General features: G+C 40.7%; 1 protein-coding gene across 1 annotated transcript in view; it reads right to left on the bottom strand.

Moving 5' to 3' along the window:
- The window catches only part of THSD4 (thrombospondin type 1 domain containing 4), a 1,382,388-nt gene that overhangs the window by 108,504 nt on the left and 1,252,488 nt on the right, over positions 1-21,396 (bottom strand). Inside the window, exon 10 of the mRNA XM_044078569.1 lies at positions 2,889-3,068. Coding sequence (XP_043934504.1) covers positions 2,889-3,068 — 180 coding nt within the window. The remainder of the gene's footprint in view (positions 1-2,888; positions 3,069-21,396) is intronic.

Below are 21,396 nucleotides of genomic sequence, written 5' to 3'. Positions count from 1 at the left end.
CACACACACACACAGACACACACGCACACACACACGCACACACCTCAAATGTAGACACATACAAAAACACATGCACATGTGTACACACACACATTCACGCACGCACATATGCACATGTAAACATACACACATTTATACATGCCCACTCACATGCACGCACATGTATACACACACACACACACACACATACATGGAAATATATTTTATATATATATATATATATATATATATATATATATATACATATATATATATATGGTTTACCATCAAAATTGTGAGTAAGGATTTGACAACCACGGGATGTTGAAATTTGGTTGGCTGAATCTGTGTTTCTAAGAGTACTGGTTCAGCAAATGCACTGTGCTTTCGCACATATGTAGCTGACCTTAAGAAAAGACATTGAGGTACAGCAAGGAGCAGGAAATTTGCCCTTTTCCCCACTGTAGTGCCATCTCGGAGTTGGATTATGTAATATTCAGGGGGTGCAGTCGGGGTGTAGCTCCCACATGGGGAGGCACAGGGGACTTGCCCCCCTGCATAATAGTTACATCACGTGATGTGCAGTGTCTGACTGCAGTTTACAGATTTCAGGAAAGGTCGAATCACTTAAGGAAGTATATTCTGACCTTTTCAACATTTTGTTTCAAACATGTACGTCAATATTTAAGGTAGGAATTTATTTTGAATGTTGACTATTTGATAGTAAACTGTATATATATATATATATATATATATATATATATATATATATATATATATATATAATGCATATATTTATACACAAAAAATGGTCAACTGAAGACAGTGACTTGACTGGCATTTCAGTTTACCCTACCTATAAATAATACATGTTTTATTTAAAAAAAATAACTTGTTAAAATGTCTTGCAGACAGTATGGCTCTTCAGTGCTAGTGCTTTTGAGCAAGTGACAAAAATGCCACTAGAAAACTCTGTTGTGATAATGCAGTGCAGCATAAGGGAGTGCTGCACTCTTTAATGTGGGGTCCTTTGGATGAGACACTAAGCCAAGTTTGGTGGTGGCTCAGGTAAATATAAAAGGTGTCTCAGCACCTATCAAAAAGAATGGGGGAAGTTCTGTGGTGCCCTGGCCAAACATCCTCTATTAGTATAAATACTACCGAGGGTCTCCCCTAGAAAGGGCCATTAGCCTACTGAGACTAACCCCATCAAGAAAGTATAAATTAAAAAAAATAATAATAAATACAGTGCCACATGTAAAAAGAAACATAAAAAGAAAGTGAACTGAGAAAATTTATTACGACTTTAGAGACGTGTTTATTTCAAGTCAAAAGGATGGATTTTTGCTACATCCCTCCATGATGCTGAGTAATTAAACATAAGAGATTACTTGCAGAGTTTAAAATGCTGTCATATAATTTTAATAGGAATCAACACCAGGTCAAATTTTTACAGGGGTTAGGCAAATACTACCAAAATAGACTTGCTAAGAAAATAATGAGGAGTTCAGGAGGAATCTGATCTTTATTTCAGTGAAGTGTGTACTTCTCTACATTATGAAACAATTAAAGAAGAATAGCAACAAAAAACTGAGGCAAAAGACATGTTTTTCAGTGTATTCTGAGCTTTTCTGTATTACTAATATGTTTGTTTCAAACAAAGTGGTTATTGTTATTTTCTGTTTTATTATACAAAAAAATACCTTGAACACGGGGCTGCCATGGGTGGCATTATTTTGTTTTACGGTCAGTGCCTTTGCCTTCCTGAGGTCATTTTACATGGACAGCGAAATGTCTATGATGACACGATGATTTACTGTGTTTCTCTCTAATTAGCTTATAATAGTACCGGAGCTGCCTACCTTTGACTGTCAGCATCAACCTGCATTTTTAATTACTTTGCTTCCTTTCATTTTCATTAATGGCCATCTCTGATATACCATTTTAAGGAATGTTTGAATAACAGGCTTGGAAATTTTATTGGCTTAATTGTTCTTTTCAAAGATTGTGGGACAGCCTTTATTGGTTCCTGTACAACGGGGAAATTTCGAATTATTAGTTTTTGGTTGCCTTTTCTCAGTTTTTTCCATTGTCACTATTTTACTGTTCTTTTCAAAGTAACAACTGTAGTTCAGTTTTCAAATGTGAGAAATCTGATCGTTGTGATTGCAAGATGTTACTTTGGCTGAGATGTTTTATGTTGCATTCACAGTTGTTAATAGTGTAGCTAGAATTGAAGTCTTTCATGTTAAATTATCTTCCCCAGCTCACTGACTTAACTCAATAAAACTCAGTATGCAATACAAAAATGTAGGAACAATACGCCTGTAGAAGCATGCACTTTTACAGAAAATACAATAAAGAAAAAATGAAAAATCAAATATTGACAGAAAATAACAAGAGTAAGATGAAAATGTTTTCTTTCTTTGTGGTAGTCAAGAGTTTGATTATGAGGAAAACAACTGATTTATAATAAGAAGAAAAAATAAAGCAAGTGTGAGTTTTCTTGTTCACGTGTAGCAGAAAATTCTTTGAAAGCTTTGCTTTTGTTCAAATTCCAAACTACCCTATTTATCAGAGGTGTGATACTTCTAATCCATGACTAATAGAACTCATTTAAATGCCAATGTTTACTTAATGGTTCTGTAGTTGGAATAAGTGATCTAACCTAATTTCTCTGCCACTCTTAGTAACCTTCATGATGTAACAGATAAGACAAGTTTTGGAATGAAAGGCAAACCAAAATAAGTACAGACATAAAACAAATGAAATAATTATTAAATGATGCTTTTTCTGTATGCGATGTGTTTATTTAATGTTAGATTACACTGAAAGGAAATTAGTTTTTGAGCAGAAAAACTTGACATTTAGGTAGAGTTCTCCTTTAACATTAAAAAGCACTGACATACCGTGCTCCATTCTGTGTACAGCCATTTAGAACCACAGGGCTTCAGATGGCAGGACTGATGCTTGGGAGGTTTCTCCAAAAAGGAACATTCAGTAGGATCCAAAACTATAAAATCATCACCATTCTTTTTAACACAGATGACTTCACGTTGCTGAACACCGCTGTCACATTCTGCTGAGCACTGTTTTAGAGATATTAAAAAATAAACATTTCTAACTAGTTAGCAGAAAAACATACTCATGCCTAAGTAATTATGCCTATAAACATATTGTGGGAAATGCATACATACAAACAGATACCAAAACTGTGAGAAAATTATTTGAATGGTTTTATCTTCTATCTGTCTGTCTGTCTGTATATCTATCAAACAGCTTGCATTTGCTGAACAGGAAAACCCAACTAGAATGTCATTGTGTTTATTTGAGTTTATGAAAGAAAACCTCCAGAAACACTTAAGTGCATATAACCAATACTCATCAAAAACATCTTTTGAGACAGTGAGCGATTTCATACAATGATTCAGAGTGGTTGGATTTGAAACAATAATATACATGATGTATATACATTAAAATAAAAGAAAAAAGTCAAACTAAGGAATACAGAAGGAAACCCATCAGTAGCTCTTAGCCTCAAAGATCACATGTAAATGGCAAATACACTTATTAACATTGTGTGAATTATTAGCAGCAGTTAATCTGCCATTTCATTGAATCAAAATATTTAACATTGTACTCTTCTGCCAACCACAGTGTACCCTACATAAAATTCTCAATTTTGACTTTTCATTACCTGTCACAACCATACTGTCCATGTACATTAAACTGGCTCCTTTTGCTCAAGTAATACAAACACTACATTACCTCAAAGGGCTCCTTCCACCCTCAGCTGCAGTGAAGATCATTTAAAAAAAAATTACTCCTGCGGTCTGGAACCCATTTCCACCTTACAACTTTTTCATACTCTTCGCCTCCAAGTGTCCTGCTCTCTAATCTTCCAGCTTGTTAGCCCCATTCCATGTTCCTATATTCATACATTCCCCTTTCCACAGTTGTGACTCATTACTCCCATAAGATGATCCTGTTTACTTTTTTATTCCTTCCTCCCTTTATCCACTTTTGAACAAAGACAGTCTGTTTAAATTAAAGGTATACTATTCAGAGGAGTTAATGATATGATCCAAAGAATATACTTGTCCTGTTTGGATGTGTAAAACATGAAATAAGTTAAAGGAAATGCACCAAACAACAGGAACCACACAGCCACATAATAATTTTATGCTTTTGTCCTCAGGAATAATAAGAACACTCTGAAAACATTAACCATATACAGAAAAAAAAATCACATTACATGTTAAAGAAGAATCGATGATTCTTTGCCACCTACTCAGTCACAATCTAGCTGATTTCATTTTAAAACAGATTTTATATTTGTAACATCCTTCATCCTAGAAACAAAGCTTGTGCCTAGTTCAAGCTGACAACATAATTCTTTGATCTCCAGCATATTATGTCACCCTTTAGGCTTGTTTGTTTCATACAGCCAGCTACAAATAAAGAACATCTTTTGAGATGAATGACTAAAAAGAATGATTTTCTTGTTTTTATTATCAAATAAGGTACACGCTTCACTCCAAGTAATTTTTAGCACATTGTTATATTGGATTGTTACAAAAATACAAAATACATAGATGCTGCTACTAGTTTGCCATTTTGAAATATATACTTACTGTTTATTATTAATTGTTTAAATAGCCAGGACATAATATCATGAATATACTTCTAAATAACTTTCAGGAAAACACAGTCTCTTTAAATTTATTGATGTATAAAATATGGTTAAATATAACTGAATACTATCAGGAATCTGTACATAATTTAATGACATCTTAAACAATTGCCAAGTGAACTGTTTATTTAGCAAGTCAAAATTCTAATACACTGCATTTTAATAATTTTCTGAACTTAAGTCTGAATAACCTTAAGATTTGTTTTCCCTGATGAAAAAAACTTGCTGATGGACAACACAGTGATGTAGGGGTTAGTGCTGTTGCCTCACAGCAAGAAGTTCTCTGTTTTGATTCTTGACTGAGGTGCCTTCTATGTGGAGTCAGCATGTCCTCCCTGCATTTGTGTATGTTTCGTCCAGGGACTCTGGTTTCATCCCATGTTCCAAAGACATGCAGTAGGTGGTTTGGGCACTCTAAATTGGCCCTAGGTGTGAGCGAGTGTGTGGTGCACCCTCTGAAGAGGGTTGGACCTCGGGCTAGCAACCTGACCCTGTACAACATGGACCTGCTACAGAAACAATGAGTGCTGAAGGGTGCTCGTTGCCTGATGGGGTGACTGCATGGGAGCAAATCCAGGATAAACTTGCTGACAGACATAGCAATAAACATGTTAGTTGCAGAATTTTTAAATAAGATGACCAAAAATGCCATCTTACCTCTAACCATATATAGACAGAAAGATAGATTTAGTTATTTCCACTAACAGTACATGTTCAGTTTTCCAGAGAAGCTATACCCCCTTTGATAATTTTGTTGTTCATTTTTATTTATAATTTATTTATTTATTTATTTATTTAGTCAATTAGTTTTTTTCATTTGTGTTTAACAGGATTGTCAAACTGGGTACTGAAATATCTATTCTCAGCTGAGGCCCAGGAAGAAAGTTCTAAAACGAGAATAAATCACATTTTTTGACAATTGAAAATAACTGTCAACAAACATTATTTAACAAAGTATTTTAAAGTAAATGGGCAATAAACAAGATTAAAAAAAACATATCAGATTAAAGAAATACACATTTTCAAGATAATGTGAATATAATCAAAAATGCTACGGTAATGCACTTATACAGTATCCATAGTGGACAGAGTTAGGACTGCATACTGTAGGTGTGATACAATTGCATAGTTTATTAGTTGACAGGTGATATTTTATGGCAGATTTGAATTGTTGCAGATTGTTTAAAAATCTGATGTGGTTTGGACGTTTGTTCTATGCCTTAGAAATGATGACAAAGAACAGCGAGTCACTGTAATTATTATTAAAGTTATTAGCAAAAGGTAGTTTAATTCTGAGGATCTTAGTGCTCTATAAGATATATGCCATTTGATGAGATTTAACAGAGAGGATTCGTTAAGTGGATGGTAAAGTATTTTGTGCATTTGAAAAGCTGGGAGAGTGTGATTTGTTGAGGAAATTTAAGCCAGTTGAGGGTAATGAGTGCTGAGCAGTGACAGTAGGGGTTTGGGAAGCTACATGCAAATTTGTTATTTTTGTTGTAATTGTTTTCTAGTTTGTGTTTGGTGGAATAGTTGAGATTTGTGAATACTGTTGAGGCATATAGGTGGGAGGAAGCAGCAATTTTTACTATGCTAATTTAGCAGGTGTTTTGTTCTCTAAAGAGAGCCTAGTTTGTAGTGTGTCTTTTTGGCTGCAGTGCTAATGTGTCAATCAAATTTTAACTTATCATTGATAACTTCTAGTAATTTTGTATTGGTGATGTTTTCAATTTTTGTGTTGTTTAAGGAGATAATATTAAGGTCAGTGTTATTTTGATTGATGAATAGGATTAGTTTGGTTTTGTTGGAGTCTAAGACAAAGACATTGGCAACCATAAAACAGTGGACCCCACCCAGTTTGGGTTGGTGAAGGGCCAATCTTGTCTCCTGAACCTGATTGACTTCTTCAAATCAGTCTCCAGAGATGTGGACGAGGGTAAGGCAGTCCACACAGCCTATCTGGACCTTGCCAAGGCCTTTGACACCATCCTCCACTCTGGAATCATAGATAAACTTACTAAGCTGGGCATAAATCCCTACATCGCTCGATGAGTTGCCAACTGGCTTACTGACAGAACCCACACTGTAAAAGTAGCCGACTCCAAATTCAGCTCCAGACAAGTGGAGTACCTCAGGGTTCAGTCCTGGGACTGCTCTTGTTTGGCATCAATTTCTCTGAAGTAAAGGCCAACACTAAGGTACTCTGGCTAACAAAGTTTGCAGATGACTGCAAACTGGGAGCCATTATTGAATCCCCAAATAATGTGGATATTCTACAAAAGGGCCTTACAGAAACAGATGCTTGGTGCCAGAGCCATGGGCCCATGCTTAATGCCAAGAAATGAACATTTATCCCCTTTGGGAAAAAAAAATGTACCCATGAATTACCACATAGGTGGTAGTACACTAAACACTGAAAGTGTGATGAGAGACTTAGGGACACATTTGGACAGTGGTCTCACCTTTGATAACCACATCGCCACAACAGTCAGGAAATCCTTCTGTGTGGCACACCTCATCACTAAGGGCTTTTCATCCAGAAAGAAGGAGGTCATTGTCCCACTGTACTCATCCCTCATTAGACCCATTATAGAGTACAATGTCCCGTTTGGTATGTACCTCACACGACATCTGAAACAGCTGGAAAGGCCGCAGAAATACCTCACTAAAAGAATCACAGGCCTAAAGCAGATGCCCAATGCTGAACATCTAAAAAAACTCCAGCTATACTCTGTGGCATATTGTCTACTCAGAGGTGATCCCTGCTTAACATACAAGGCCATATCAAACCCTGAGCTGTTGGACATACTCCACTTAAAGAAATCCCAATCCCTCAGAGCCACACGCTCCAGGAATCTAAACCTTGTCATCACTATGAGCAAAACATGCTGGAGGGATAGGTTCCTGACCCAGAGACTCCCCATAGTCTGGAATAGACTGCCCATACATGTCAAACAGAGCACCTCCTTGACCCTCTTCAAAAGGAACCTTGACAATTGGATGAGTGATAGGAAATTCACCCCAGGGATCACGTCAGTCGCCCTGCTAGACAGGGGTCCAGGGAAGTAAATATTGTGGGAAGAAATATCCAGAGAATTGTTATGGCTAGGCTTGTGTAGGTCCTAGGGCCAATAGCCTAGTACCAACCTATGAACCTATGAACCTATAGATAGATAAATATAATATTATATGTGTGTATATATATATATATATATATATATATATATATATATATATATGTGTGTGTGTGTGTGTGTGTGTGTGTGTAAACATATGCTTTTTCATAAAACATATTTAATTTAAAATGTATGTAGGAATAAACCTTGTGATCTGGTACATATCTGCCATTTGTGAGAGAAAATGCAGCAGTCTTTTCTCAACACTTTCATTAAAGATTCTCTTCAGTTTTACACTATGAGATCATCATTTAATACAACTCACAGATACACCTGATTCAGGTGAGTATATGGCAAAGACTTAATAAGAATATCTTCACTAAAAAGATTTCAGAAACTCTGTTTAACATGTGGGTAAATGGCAGTGTGATCACTCTCCCATATGAGCACTAGAACTGCAGCTGTGTGACATAAAATAACTGTGATTTCACATTTATGCAATGTAGTTTATAATTGATGAATAATGAATGCTGATGGGATTGTGTCCAAGCTGAGTAAGAGACTTATTTCATAATTCTTTCAGTATAAATTATTGAGCCGCAGAACTGGGTTGATATCTGACAAAAATTCTGAAAACTAATGTACAGCTTGAATTTTCTAATTAGGTTCATTCAGCATTGTGATATGCAATTTAACTGAAAATATACAGCTGAAGAAAATACTTTTTCATGACCTGTTATACTAACAACTCTACTGTAGCTTTGAAACAGCAAAAAAAAAAAAAAAAAAAAAAAAAAAAACAGGTGGTAGTCATTAGAATTAAATTTGATAGTATCATGCTTATTAGAAACAATATATCAAATCCACAACTTAATGCGTGAAGAAATGCTATGGGTAGATAATGAAGGTGTTAGCAGACAATGATATTATTTAAATGGATGCAAGATGGTCTAAACTTTATTTCCCAGGATAGAATTATTTATGAAATGTGTCATTCTTGCTCATTCATTCCTTTATTGCCTATTTAGTCCATTTTAGTTTTGGAGTGAAGCCAGGGCCTTTTCCTCTGTTAACTGAATATAAGGTAGAAGCATTTTCCTGAAGGGGGCGCCAAACGTTTGCAGCATGAATACTCAGTTTCATACAGCCATGCACACCTGTGATCAATTTGACAAAATTTCAATTCTGTTTGTCACATCCTCGGGATGTGCAAGGAAGCAGGACATGCAGCAAGCACCAATACGGCAGAGAGTAGCCATGCTGACTCTACGCAGAAGACACCTCAGCCAAGAACCAAGTCCGAAAATCAAGCTGTGTGAGGCAGCAATAACTGCTGCACCAGAAGACCACCCTTGTGAAATACATGTACGTAGATAAATATGAATTGAAGAAGGGTATAGTGTAGGATACATTAAGGGAATAAATGGATATAAGGTCTCATATTATTGAAATAAATGAACACACTAGGTGGAGAAAATTCTGAGTTGAATAACATACATGCCCATTAATAGCAATACATTCCTTATGATACATAATCATTGCATATCACAAGAATCCACAATTGCAAAAGTATAATCAGATTTTTTGCCTTCAGCAATATGAGTTGTATATTTAAATAGAAATACATATATATACACATGCATATCCGCACACACATATGCATATTTTGGGAGATACTAATGCAGTTTAGTATATGCAAATACAATCAAATGTAGGTTGTTTCAGGCAAAGACAGTCTTTTTATTTTTTTGTCCACCGCCTTTGCGCTTCAATTTTACTGGCCCAGCTCCCAGTGCCCCATGTCCATGCTTGGTCTACCAGCTAGTCTCATACCCACTCAACTTATTCTGCAACTGCTGGAGCAGGCTGTGGATCTTAAGGGCATTGAGGGGGAACTCAACCTTCTCTGCTCCCATCTGGAGGGTTCTTTTACACGCCGTACTCATTTAACTTTACTCAACCTCCAACTTACCAACCACATCTGGAGGTAACACCCATCCAGGGACCATGCTTCCTATTAGGGAGCATCATTAACACTCCCACCAACAACAGGCTTGCCTATCCCTCCTTGCTACTAAATCAGTTACTCCACCACAGGCAGGATACAACTGGGGGGGTACACAGTTCACCCGTGAATTCTAAACTTGGAACACATACTGGAGCATCCCTTTCGGACACCCCAAAAATTGCCAAGACCAAAAGAAGGTGATAGACTGACCATTCTGGCTGGGAGTGTATACAGACTTGGAATACAAGGGTGGGAAAACCTGATGACCCAGGGGCCGAGACAATTGTATGAAATGGGTCCCGTGAAGTGGAGAGTGGGCAGCGTGTAGTGGTGTGTCCAGAACAGACCAGAATCCAGAGTAAGGATGGGTACTGTTGAGGAGGTGTGGGTAGGGGAACTATGGGTAGCTACTAATGGGTCTAAGTGTGCAGGTGTTGGCTGATGTGGGCCTATATGGACAGCCCTAGGAATGCAAGCGAATGTGTTCATTGGGCAGAGGTGTGCCCAACGTGCAGCCACACCCACTACGAGTCCCACTGCAGTAAAGTGTAATCTATATGGCAAGGAACGAAATAACCAGATGTAGAAGTACATATGTAGAGGTATGTGTGTGTATATCTACCCACAGCAACATAGAGATAAGCCTCTCCTTCTCTGTAGTACAAATGTATACATACATTGACAGAATACAGATACATACCCACATATAAATATATACATATGCAGACACCCATAGACCCATATGTTGTGAGATATATATATATATATATATATATATATATAGATAGATATATATATATATGACTGTAAATATACACATGTATATAGCTAGGATATGATACAGCAGTTATGAGTAACATATATTCACAAGCCGTGCATATGGGGGTGAGGGGTCCAATAAACAAACGTGTAACACGTAGCCTCAACCCCACCCCCCAGCCCCCAGCTAGGCCAGTGAGACATACAGACACACAATAAAGGTAAACACGCCACTGCTTCCCAGACAACTGGCAGGATACTACCAATGGGAGAGACCTGCCACGTCTAATCTTGAAACATAGACATCGATGTCCCTTGTGGGACACTAAAAATTAATGATCGGAGGCAGTTCTGGTAATGACTTATCAAACCAGCCTGTAGATGTACACGGACCAGTAGGTTGTGCAAGCCTGATAACCCATGGGTCGACACAACGTACATGTGTCCCGACATGGGGAGAGTGGGCAGTGTGTAGTGGTGTGTTTATACCCCACCTGCACACACAAAGTAAGGATGAGTGCTGTAGAGGAGTGGCAGGTGGGGGAACTATGGGTATGCAATTATGGGCCTAGGCATGCAGGTGTTGGCTGGCACAGTCATATTACAACTGCCCCAGGGATGTAAGTAATATTGCAAAATGGGCATAGCTGATGCCCATACCTCTCAACCCCCAAGAGCACATCCACTGGACAGGACATAAACCATTGGGGGAACAAATAGGGACCATACCTCTGAACTGTCCCCGATTTCCAGGGACATCCCTGATTTTGACTCAATTACTAACTCTGTCCCACTTAATCCCTCCTAAAACTAGTGACATTTGAAGGAAAGGTGGTGAATTACACGTAATGAATAACGACAACAATTAAGAGTTATAAACATCATTTACCTCAGAAAATGTGTATGAATTTATATGCTCTGAGTCTGTCAATGTGTCAGGTTAATAGCACCAATAATTTAAATGTGTCCCTGATGTTGTTATGCCGTGTCATATTTCCCCAGTTGTATGAGAGGTTTGATAGGGACAGAAAGCACATATTCCACTGACAACTTTAGAAAGATGATAGAATATTAGGCATGCAGTAGCATGACTCAGCTGAAGGATGTGGGTTCCAAAACCCAATTACTTGTTTGTATTGAAGAGTGTCAGTTCCCATGTATTAACCAGATGGGTGCTGATTGTAAGAGGAACACACCAATAATATGAATCAAACTCTGGAAAGGCCACGGATTCTGTACAGTCGAACGGCATGCTGTTGCCTAATGGGCAGCCATTCCCGATACTATAGGCATGTAATCTGATGTAATAGGCATCACAAGGTAATATCATAGTCCTCACTCCCATGCAGGGGGGTGAGTGTCAGATGCAAACACCAAATGCAGTGCATTTGCAAGTGCAGGAGCAAGTGGGTGTAAGCCTGTTTGGCTGCCAGTATGTGAGTATTATACTGGTAAAGCAATGTAGAGGCTAACTGAGTGTAAGAAACTGTAATCAGAGGTTAGCATTGCTTAGCACCATGCAAACCCATGCACACCCGCTCACAACTGGTTTAATGTGCCTTAATCACACCGTATCCAATGGCCTTGTTCTGCCCAGCAACAAAATAAACGGCCTCTGCAAGGCTCAAAACCAGGACCCTGCACACACAGCTATTGTAATTTACCACTAAGCCATGGCAGATATACAGACATTGGACCTTATCACAAACATATCATCCAGCACAGTCATTCAACATTATAGGAAATGTATTCCATCATGTAGATGTATGTGTGAGTGTTTATGTCCAGCATATAGATACATACATATATATATATATATATATATATATATATATATATATATATATCAGGAACATCCCATGTGACAACAAAGCATTACAAGGGAATGAAAAGGGAAACACCAGCAATGCCTGTATTATGTAGTGGTGTTTTCCTATGTAATATCAAGACTCCCTCAGACAGACATGTGTCAGTCATACACGCAAGCATTTGTACATTGGCCATATACATCACTCTGTGCATATTATTTACATTAACACAACAGTTCCTGTCCAATCATTATGTGAGAACAGTACTCTTGCAAGGTGCTGTGTGCGACATCATCATAATGATAAAGGTAAATGTGGTAACCATAGAGGGACTGGTAGTTTTGTGTGTACAATGGGGTCATCCACATCACGTGTACCTGGAACATTTAGGAATCATGTGCATACTAGGATCGTGCACCTGAGAGACAGGGGTAAGGGCAACTGGAGTATGTTGTGATGCATATTAAAAAGGTTACATGTGTCCAGTGGACATGTGTGAAATGGACAGCTATGTATGGGGCAAATGTTATTCTAGGAACAAATTGGCCCTTTGTTTCCTTAGGGTGAGAGTGTGATGTGGGGGAAGGAGAGTAGGTATGCTCATGGAGGATAGGTAGGGTAGGATGACAGAGAAGACAGCATACAGGGTCGGTATACGACACATGTGGGGGGATACACCTTAGACAGGGAGGGGTGTTTGGCAGTCACAAGCCCATGAGCCCCCAGATGAAAACAGTGGGACGGAGGTCCCCAGCCATGGGCAGCCACCACTGCACCAAAACAGCTGCAAAGGTGGCAGTGCTGGGGGCTGTCTAGGAGGGGCAGCCTCACCCTGTAAATGTGCAACTCTGCCCTTGAGCTGGTGAATCTGGCCTATAACCCCCTTATTGAGCCCTCTACGCACCACATCCGGGACTGTACAACAGCGGACATGTCCCTGTCTGGACCTGCTCCCAGGGGGGACAAGCCCCATCCTCAGTGGCGGTACCACCAGAAGGTGGTGCAAAGCCAACAGAGGTGGAGGCCCAAGGCTGTGCCCCAGATGTGCTGTAGCCCGGTGCCAAGGCCAGCTGAAGTGGGACAGGAGGTTCTGCCGGGACCACCAAACCCATACAGCCTATGGTGTTGCAGTTTAAACACATATATGGCTTAGTAATAGTCAACAGCATTCAGGATTACTTACAACAGCATGCATAGATATGACCATCAACCCAGCACAACAAATGGTATACATTTGCAGAGAGAGGACAACACATGCATATATACTGCATGACAACTGTACAACGTGTAGAAGACTTGTGACTGCAGCTATGAACAGTGGCTCATTATTGGCATGTCACTGAGAACCCCAGACAGTGCCCTTTATACCACTGTTTCATGTGACATATGTCCAGTCAGGGATGCAATGGTAGTAACTCATCACTATCAACATGTACTGGCTGCAATCCTCACACTATGCTCCTGCTGTTCACAGATGTGTGTTCAGTGAGTAACACAGGAAACAAATGGTTCCACACACTGACCAGTCCACAGATGGCCCTGCAGATGGGGGTCCCTCACAAACAGAGCACTGTCTTGTCAGTTTTAAAACATGCAGAATAGCCATTACAACACACACCTTGTCAAACAGACAGTTGTCTCAATGAAGCATAGCTACACTTACATGCTGTAGTCATGTCTGGCACATCACCATCCTGTCTTTAGGCTATTTCCCACTGTGTATGTTGTTTGAGGAACATCCAGATATCATCTGTGATGCTGTTTACCAAACACCAGATCCAGGTACTACTCACAGCAACTGTCATGGGCAAACAACAACATGATGTTCCTAGATATTGTACTGTGTTTTTCATGCGAATTGCTATGGGAACATCATCACAGCTGTTCCACATGCAATCAGCTAGAGGAGGACTGCAATAGGTGCAGAGGCCATCACCCAAACATGACCATCACTTGCAATACACAAGCTGCTGCTGAGCAGGTGTACACCTCCACATCCACCAGAGAGTGTGTGGGTGGGACAGACAGAGGCAAAGTACATCAGAGAAGGGCTTGGAGACTAAAACCTAAGCATCGTCTGTCACACACCTACCAGTACAAGGGTTCAAACTCCTGACTGACTGTCATTTCAAGTGCATGCAGTTAGTTTATGTGCCACAAAGCTGACATGTTGGTGTGCTGTAAGAACATATATGGGTGTTGGTGTGTGACATCTGCAACAGAGATATAGTAGACATACATTAGGTGTAGCACACATGGCTGTCCACATGAACGGATGTCATTGTCAACACAACCACACTCTCTAATGGACTCATATTGACACTCTTTACGTGTCCACCCCACAAATACACTCCTAATTCACTTAGTTTGCCACACTGCTGTAATGCACAGGTACTACATGCACCACAGTGGATATCCGGAGGTTCTATGGGCTAGGGCATGTGAACGTGTTTGTTATCTGTTGGCATGCCAATGGGAGTTTTACTGGGAGTGATTGTGGCTGGGAGCATCATACCCCACACGCAGACACAAGGTACCAGTACTGACATGCATGTGTGCATTGCTTCATGGGTGTGTAGTGGTTGGCTGTGCAAGATGGCTGTACAAGGCTGGGTGAGGGGTAATCCTTGGCATCACACCATATGACAATGGTGTGCAGTGTGGTACAGGGGTGTAGTGTCTGCAATGTCCCATACAGATGGGTATTGTATGAACTGTCCTGACATCCTGGTTACCATTGTGTATGGCCATAGCTTTGCAATGCATGCCATGTCTGTGTTTGATAGTCCTTGACATGGACATTGCCTGGGATGTGCATGTCCAACAATAATGTACAGTGACATGTACAGGTGTACCTGGTTTGGCTGGCACATGTTGTGTACACAGAATGTTATCCTCCAATATGCCAATACTAGCCTGGTGTGGCAGAACCTGCTTATAGTCAGCAGGTTGACCCTGCACCTGCATTGATAGCATGATACAGGTATTCCCTGGTGTCAGTGGCATCGGTCCATACAGGGCACATGTAAGGCACTGTAAGGCCTCTGTGGATCACATTTGATGGCACCACATATGTTGCAGGCATCCAGTGGGGAACATAGTGAAGGCACATTGTCTGCATTTATGTGCCTATTGTACTGCTGTACAGAGTGCCATGCCCTCTGCAGCCCATTGCAATCACACCATGCCTACTATCTGTCATCAATGTGCAGGGTACTAGCAATATAGCGGGATATTCTAGGCAAGTGTGTTTGTGTATGACACATGGGTTCAGGACATATTCCGGGTAATAGTAGGGTTGAATACTTTGTTCACCAGGCATTTTGCCAGATGTAGGGGTATGGCTTGCCAACACAATCCCTTGGCTAACTGACATTTGTACTCCTCGTGGGGTGGACATTGTGACATATAAGACGGACACCATATAGAAAAACTACAAAATCCGCTCCCCAACATGTCCAGTGGTTAGAACTCACAGCCAACTCCACACAGGCTCTGACAGTCAAACACACACACACACACACACACACACACACACACACACACACACACACACACACACACACACACACACACCTGCCATGTCCTGGAATAGAACCTCTACCTAACTAGTTTATCACACTACAGCAATACGCAGTTACAGCTTATGCTACAGAGAAAACTGGGCTACAGCAGTCCCAGATGTGTATTCCTAGGTGGGTGACATCAGCAGGATTGCCAAAGGTGGTCATGTGAATGTAAAGAGTGTGCATACTCTAAAAAGCATTGTTCTTGTCTCAGGCAGACAGAGACAAACACACACAGTTGGTTTCTCTTGGAATGGAACCCCTATCTAATTAGTTTATCACGCTACAGCAATACACAGTTAGAGCACACGCTACAGAGAATACTGGGTTGCAGTAGTCCCAGAGGTGTATTCGTAGGTGGCAGACATCAGCAGGATTGCCAAAGAAGGGCATTCCAAGTGTACCGCTGGTTGTACATGTCTGTTACCTGCATGTACCCGCTGCTTACTGTCACAAAAATACATTTACACCTGCTAAAAAGTGTCTTATGCAGTCCTAATTGACAGTATTAACAAGGATTGCAGGTCTTGAACCCTGGACCATGCACACTGAGGTCACTGGACGTACCACTAAGTTATTTGGGTAGTACACATGTTGCATGGAGTCTATAATGCACATCCTACTACAGGTATTCCACAGTACTGAAAACAAATGGGACAGTCCCTTTGTGTACATATGTACAGTACCCTTGAATGTACTGTACTCTGTGAAACAACAAAGACAAGTCTACGTCTGTAAAACTGTCATAACTACACATATATATATATATGCACCTACAGGATGTGTACACACACACATATATATATGCATATACACAGACACAGCCATAGCCATATAGATATCAATATATATAACATATCTATATATATATATATATATATATATATATATATATATATATATATACACACACATACATGTCTGAACGCCCTTTGTGACACAGAAGGGTTCCAAAGGAAATGACGTGTACACAAAACAGAGGCATCTCTTGTGTTATAACATTTAAATCATAAGCAGTTCACCAGAGAAGGGATGGTTGTTGTGTATGTGGAGTTTAGGGTGGGGAATGATTGCTAATGTAATCTACCATGGGGATTGTGGAGTTAGGGTGAGGAATGATGGATATGGACCTACACCCCAGTGACCACTTCTGTGTCACTGCTCGACAGTGGCACAGGAAAATAACATACCCAACTGTAGTCGTGCTTGACTGTGTAATCTTTACCATTCCAAACTATGTAATACTTTGTAGACACTGGTCACCACAGATGGCTACCATGGTGTGCTAAAAGACATTACCCATGTGTATGCCTGGCTACAGGGAAGTCACACACACAAACACGCACACACTTGCCAGTATTGTGCATGCATGTCTTGCCTATGTAAAGGTAACTAGTACAGTGATATGCAGTTGGGGTATGTGCCACAGAACACATACAATTACACTTACTGATTCCACGTCTGAGCTTGGTGACATCACAGGAATGATTACTTGCAGTTGGTAGGGGGGAAGAGAGAGGTATAGCGGTTGACAAGGATAAAGGCCAGTGCAAAAGGAGATATCTCTTTGGAATTCAGCAAAACCCACTGCCATGACAGGATGCAGACACAAATACACACGCACAACCACACTCTGCCTATGCTGACACACACACTCAGACATTTGCTGAGACACACAAACACAGTCTGCCATTTGCTGAAACACACACTCAGGCATTTGCTGTTACACACACAAACACACGCACACAGTTGCCAGTGGTGGGATCAGAACTCCTGCCTATCTAAGGATCACTATTACAGTACTACATAGTTACGAGACACGCCACAGAGATTACATATCCCAAGGCAGTCAGACTGCCCTTCTATAATTGAGGACAACAACAAGGAGGCTGACAGTCATGAAGTACATAGCTGTAGACCTGTGTATTTAATGTAGGTGTCCATTACAACCTGTATGCACAAAGAAGACACACTATCCACAGGTAGGCCTAAGGGGTATAGTTGTAGCACAAAAGAAACCTGAACTGGAGGATGTCCATCTGCAGAATGGACAACTACTATCACTATACAGGGTTACAATGGGTATGCTCATACACTTGGTAGCACAGGGCCGTTTGGGATGCACTATGACTACAACTACACAAGGTTATATTTGGCATGCTCATACACTTAGTATCAAAGGGCTTGTTGGATGCACTGACTCAAATTACACAAGGTGGCAGTGGGTACGCTCATACACTTACTAGCACAGGGCTGTTTGGGATGCACTCTAATTCTAACCATTGAAGGCCACAGTGTGCATGCTCAAACACTTACATGTACAGAACACATTGTAATGGACTCCTATTGTAAACACACAGGTTTACAGCTAGGTACATCTTACCTGTCAGTATATATGCACATCATACTGGTTTACTACCTGATACCTGTATGTGGCCTGTAAATGATATATCTGTGTCTGTGCTGTGTGATACACATGCATATATGTACATGAAGTACTGACATATATATGTTATGTATACACATTCATTCATGCATGTGTGGACATGACAGACAATAGGTTACCTGGGTCGCACAGTTGGATGCTACCTACAGCATGTGTAACACACCTTGCTGCCCTGAAAGGCATACATTGATAGCAGGTTGTGGACAGTGGCATTATACGTGGAACAGTGGCATGTGCAAACATAATGTGTGAGCCACCTTGTGTAATGGTACTGAGGTGCAGTAGTCAAGATGACCTCTCCCAGCTGTGCTAGTAGTTGTTATTATTAGCAGGACTGCTACCCTAAGTATATCTCACATTGGTCATATACACAAGCTCTGCCTCTGTCCATCACATTACATGGGGCATTTGCTACCAAGCACATTAACGCCACATGCAGTGATATCATGGTACAGGTGGCAACTGCAAGACCAAAACAATGAGCCAATGTCCTGCTGTTATTATGAGGTTGTCCAGTGTCTGTCATTCCGGGCTGTCATGACCGAACAACTAGCCTTCAACACAGAGCACATGCATCCATGTTACACATGTGTGTGGATAATTCCTAGGTCGCATTTACCCATATAGCTGCATTCCAAGGCAAATGTCCTACACACAGATGTAACACCGTGACACCTACATGATAATTGCATTGGATGCTTATGCTAACTCATGCTAGATGTGTGGCTTTAGTAATCCATTTGCACAATGTAGAACCTACAATGGGGAATAATGACATCTGTGCAGTGAGGAACACCTTGCTGAAGGCTCTGTAGTGCACAATTGTACTACCACCATATAACTCAGATCCAGACATGTGGGCCATAACAGTGGTATGGACCATTCTAGGTGGTGGTGCACACATATTTGTAAAGGCTACTCACATGTAAAGACCACTACTCTGACATAACGCATCACAGATGAGTCAGGTACAGGTGACAGTGGCAAATGCTGCATTCTAGGTTGTATCCTCATATACATCCACCACCATGTTCCCAGACTACCAACACACATCCATATGTGGTATGACACAGCATGGTAGACACCAGATGAACCTCGATTGATGGACTGTACCTAGGCCTACATCAACTGTGCAAAGGACCCATATACAGGCGCAGCTGCATAATGTGTTATGCAATGCAATAATACCACTGTTTGTAACCAGCTCAGTTGTACACATACCAGGGTCCCTTGGATGTTGTCAGCATTAACACAGTTGACTGTTGCTGTACAGCAGTAAACAACACCCTCATGTTTGGATATGACCTAACCGTACCAGCCCTGGATATGTACATCCCACACTCATGCAACATAAATTACATTACCATAGCTTTCATTTACCTTTCTACATACAGGTTGCTACAGTCATTACACACATGCACATGGCAGATAGCATGCTAACAGTACATAAGGTTCGATATCTATGTTGACAGAGGTAATATCCCCTCTCTACTGGTCACCCCTGACACCTATCATATCATACAACACCCCATGTGGCATGTATGTCTTTAGACATGTCCACCTAATGCAATGCCTGCAAACATACCCAAATAACAGGACCATAGGACCTACACAAGGCCTGTTTTGGCAGACTCAGGGTAATCCAGCTCTGCTCTGTATGTTCCTGAGTAGTCACAGGTGATATGTTCATGACATGTACAGCCATGTGTGGCCACAGGTCCTACATATACCCCATGTCAACAATTGCAAGCCATGCATGCTGTGTGCTGTCTGGACATTAGCCTTAGCACCACAATAGCCAGTACATGCTGGGGTGAGATGTTTACAAGCCACAGACCTTGCATATGCTTGAATGAGTGTACTGCCTAGCTCTAACAGAGCACATTGCTGGCACTCTTCCAGTACACATGAGGTGTGTGTGGCAAATATGATGTGCTCACTGTTGACCATTACAGTGCCCTGGCATTGCCATGGTACTGTCACAGTAACAGTTTGTAGGAGCATAACATGGAAGAATGCTGTGTGTGTCAAGCTGATATGTGCTGTTGTAATATATGTACACATCGCTTCTCGGTGAAAGTGGTGGTATCCTACCAATACATGAATACAACATCCATTATGGTGTAATGCTTGGCTATGTTTCACACATGATGTGGGGAATGTATCCTCTTGACCTGCTAGTGCACGTACTGATGTAGACTGCATATGTGTACATGTATTGCTGTTTGTGTAGATTCCATGTGTGTGCAGTGTCTGATGTCTGAAGGTGACTGTTGTCTTAAAGCATCATGATGTTGCAATACAGACTCAACATTGCCAACTGTATATGTTGATATGCTTTAAGTACAGGAAGCCATACATGAGGTATGGACAGATGTTTGGACATGACTACTAAGTGGTGAGGCTTCCTTGTAGATGAATGATTACTGAGGACAGCTCACTGGTGTGTTACAACCAGTCCTACAATAACCTGTGTACCTGCTAAGGTCAGGTGTTGTTAATTGAAGTGGAAGACAGACAATGTAGAATGCTGTAAGGGTGACACTGAAGGCAAGCCTCATGACACCTGTAACAGTAATACCTCCCCATGTGCATCTATTGTGCATATATCAGCACAGTTGTCAAAGGAAAGAGTCAGTAAGCACTGTACTGGATGCGATAGTGCTGTACTTCTGTGGTACCTATCATGAGACAGGCTGGTGTTTGATTCACAGTACTGGCACATGTGGGTGTGTGTCCATATATGTCACGTATAGTTTGGAATAGATCCCACATGTTATCACTCTCCTGAACACTGTTGTTGACACCAGTACAGAGTGAAGTGTAGAAATAAAGGCATAGGAAGGTGGTTAAACCTTACACATGTAAAGTGTCTGTATGTGTGTAACATAGGTGTATATCTTTGTGAATGCCAGTGTGTGCGTGTGTGTGTGTGTGTGTGTGTGTGTGTGTGTGTGTGTGTGTGTGTGTGTGTGTATGGCTGTCCGGTTCCTGGAGTGAGGCTATATTTTACCATAGTGA

Source organism: Protopterus annectens, chromosome 7.part1 (assembly GCF_019279795.1).
Source record: "Protopterus annectens isolate FY-2018-M chromosome 7.part1, PAN1.0, whole genome shotgun sequence".
Classification (NCBI taxonomy): Eukaryota; Metazoa; Chordata; order Ceratodontiformes; family Protopteridae; genus Protopterus; species Protopterus annectens.
This window is presented reverse-complemented; position numbering and strand designations above follow the sequence as displayed.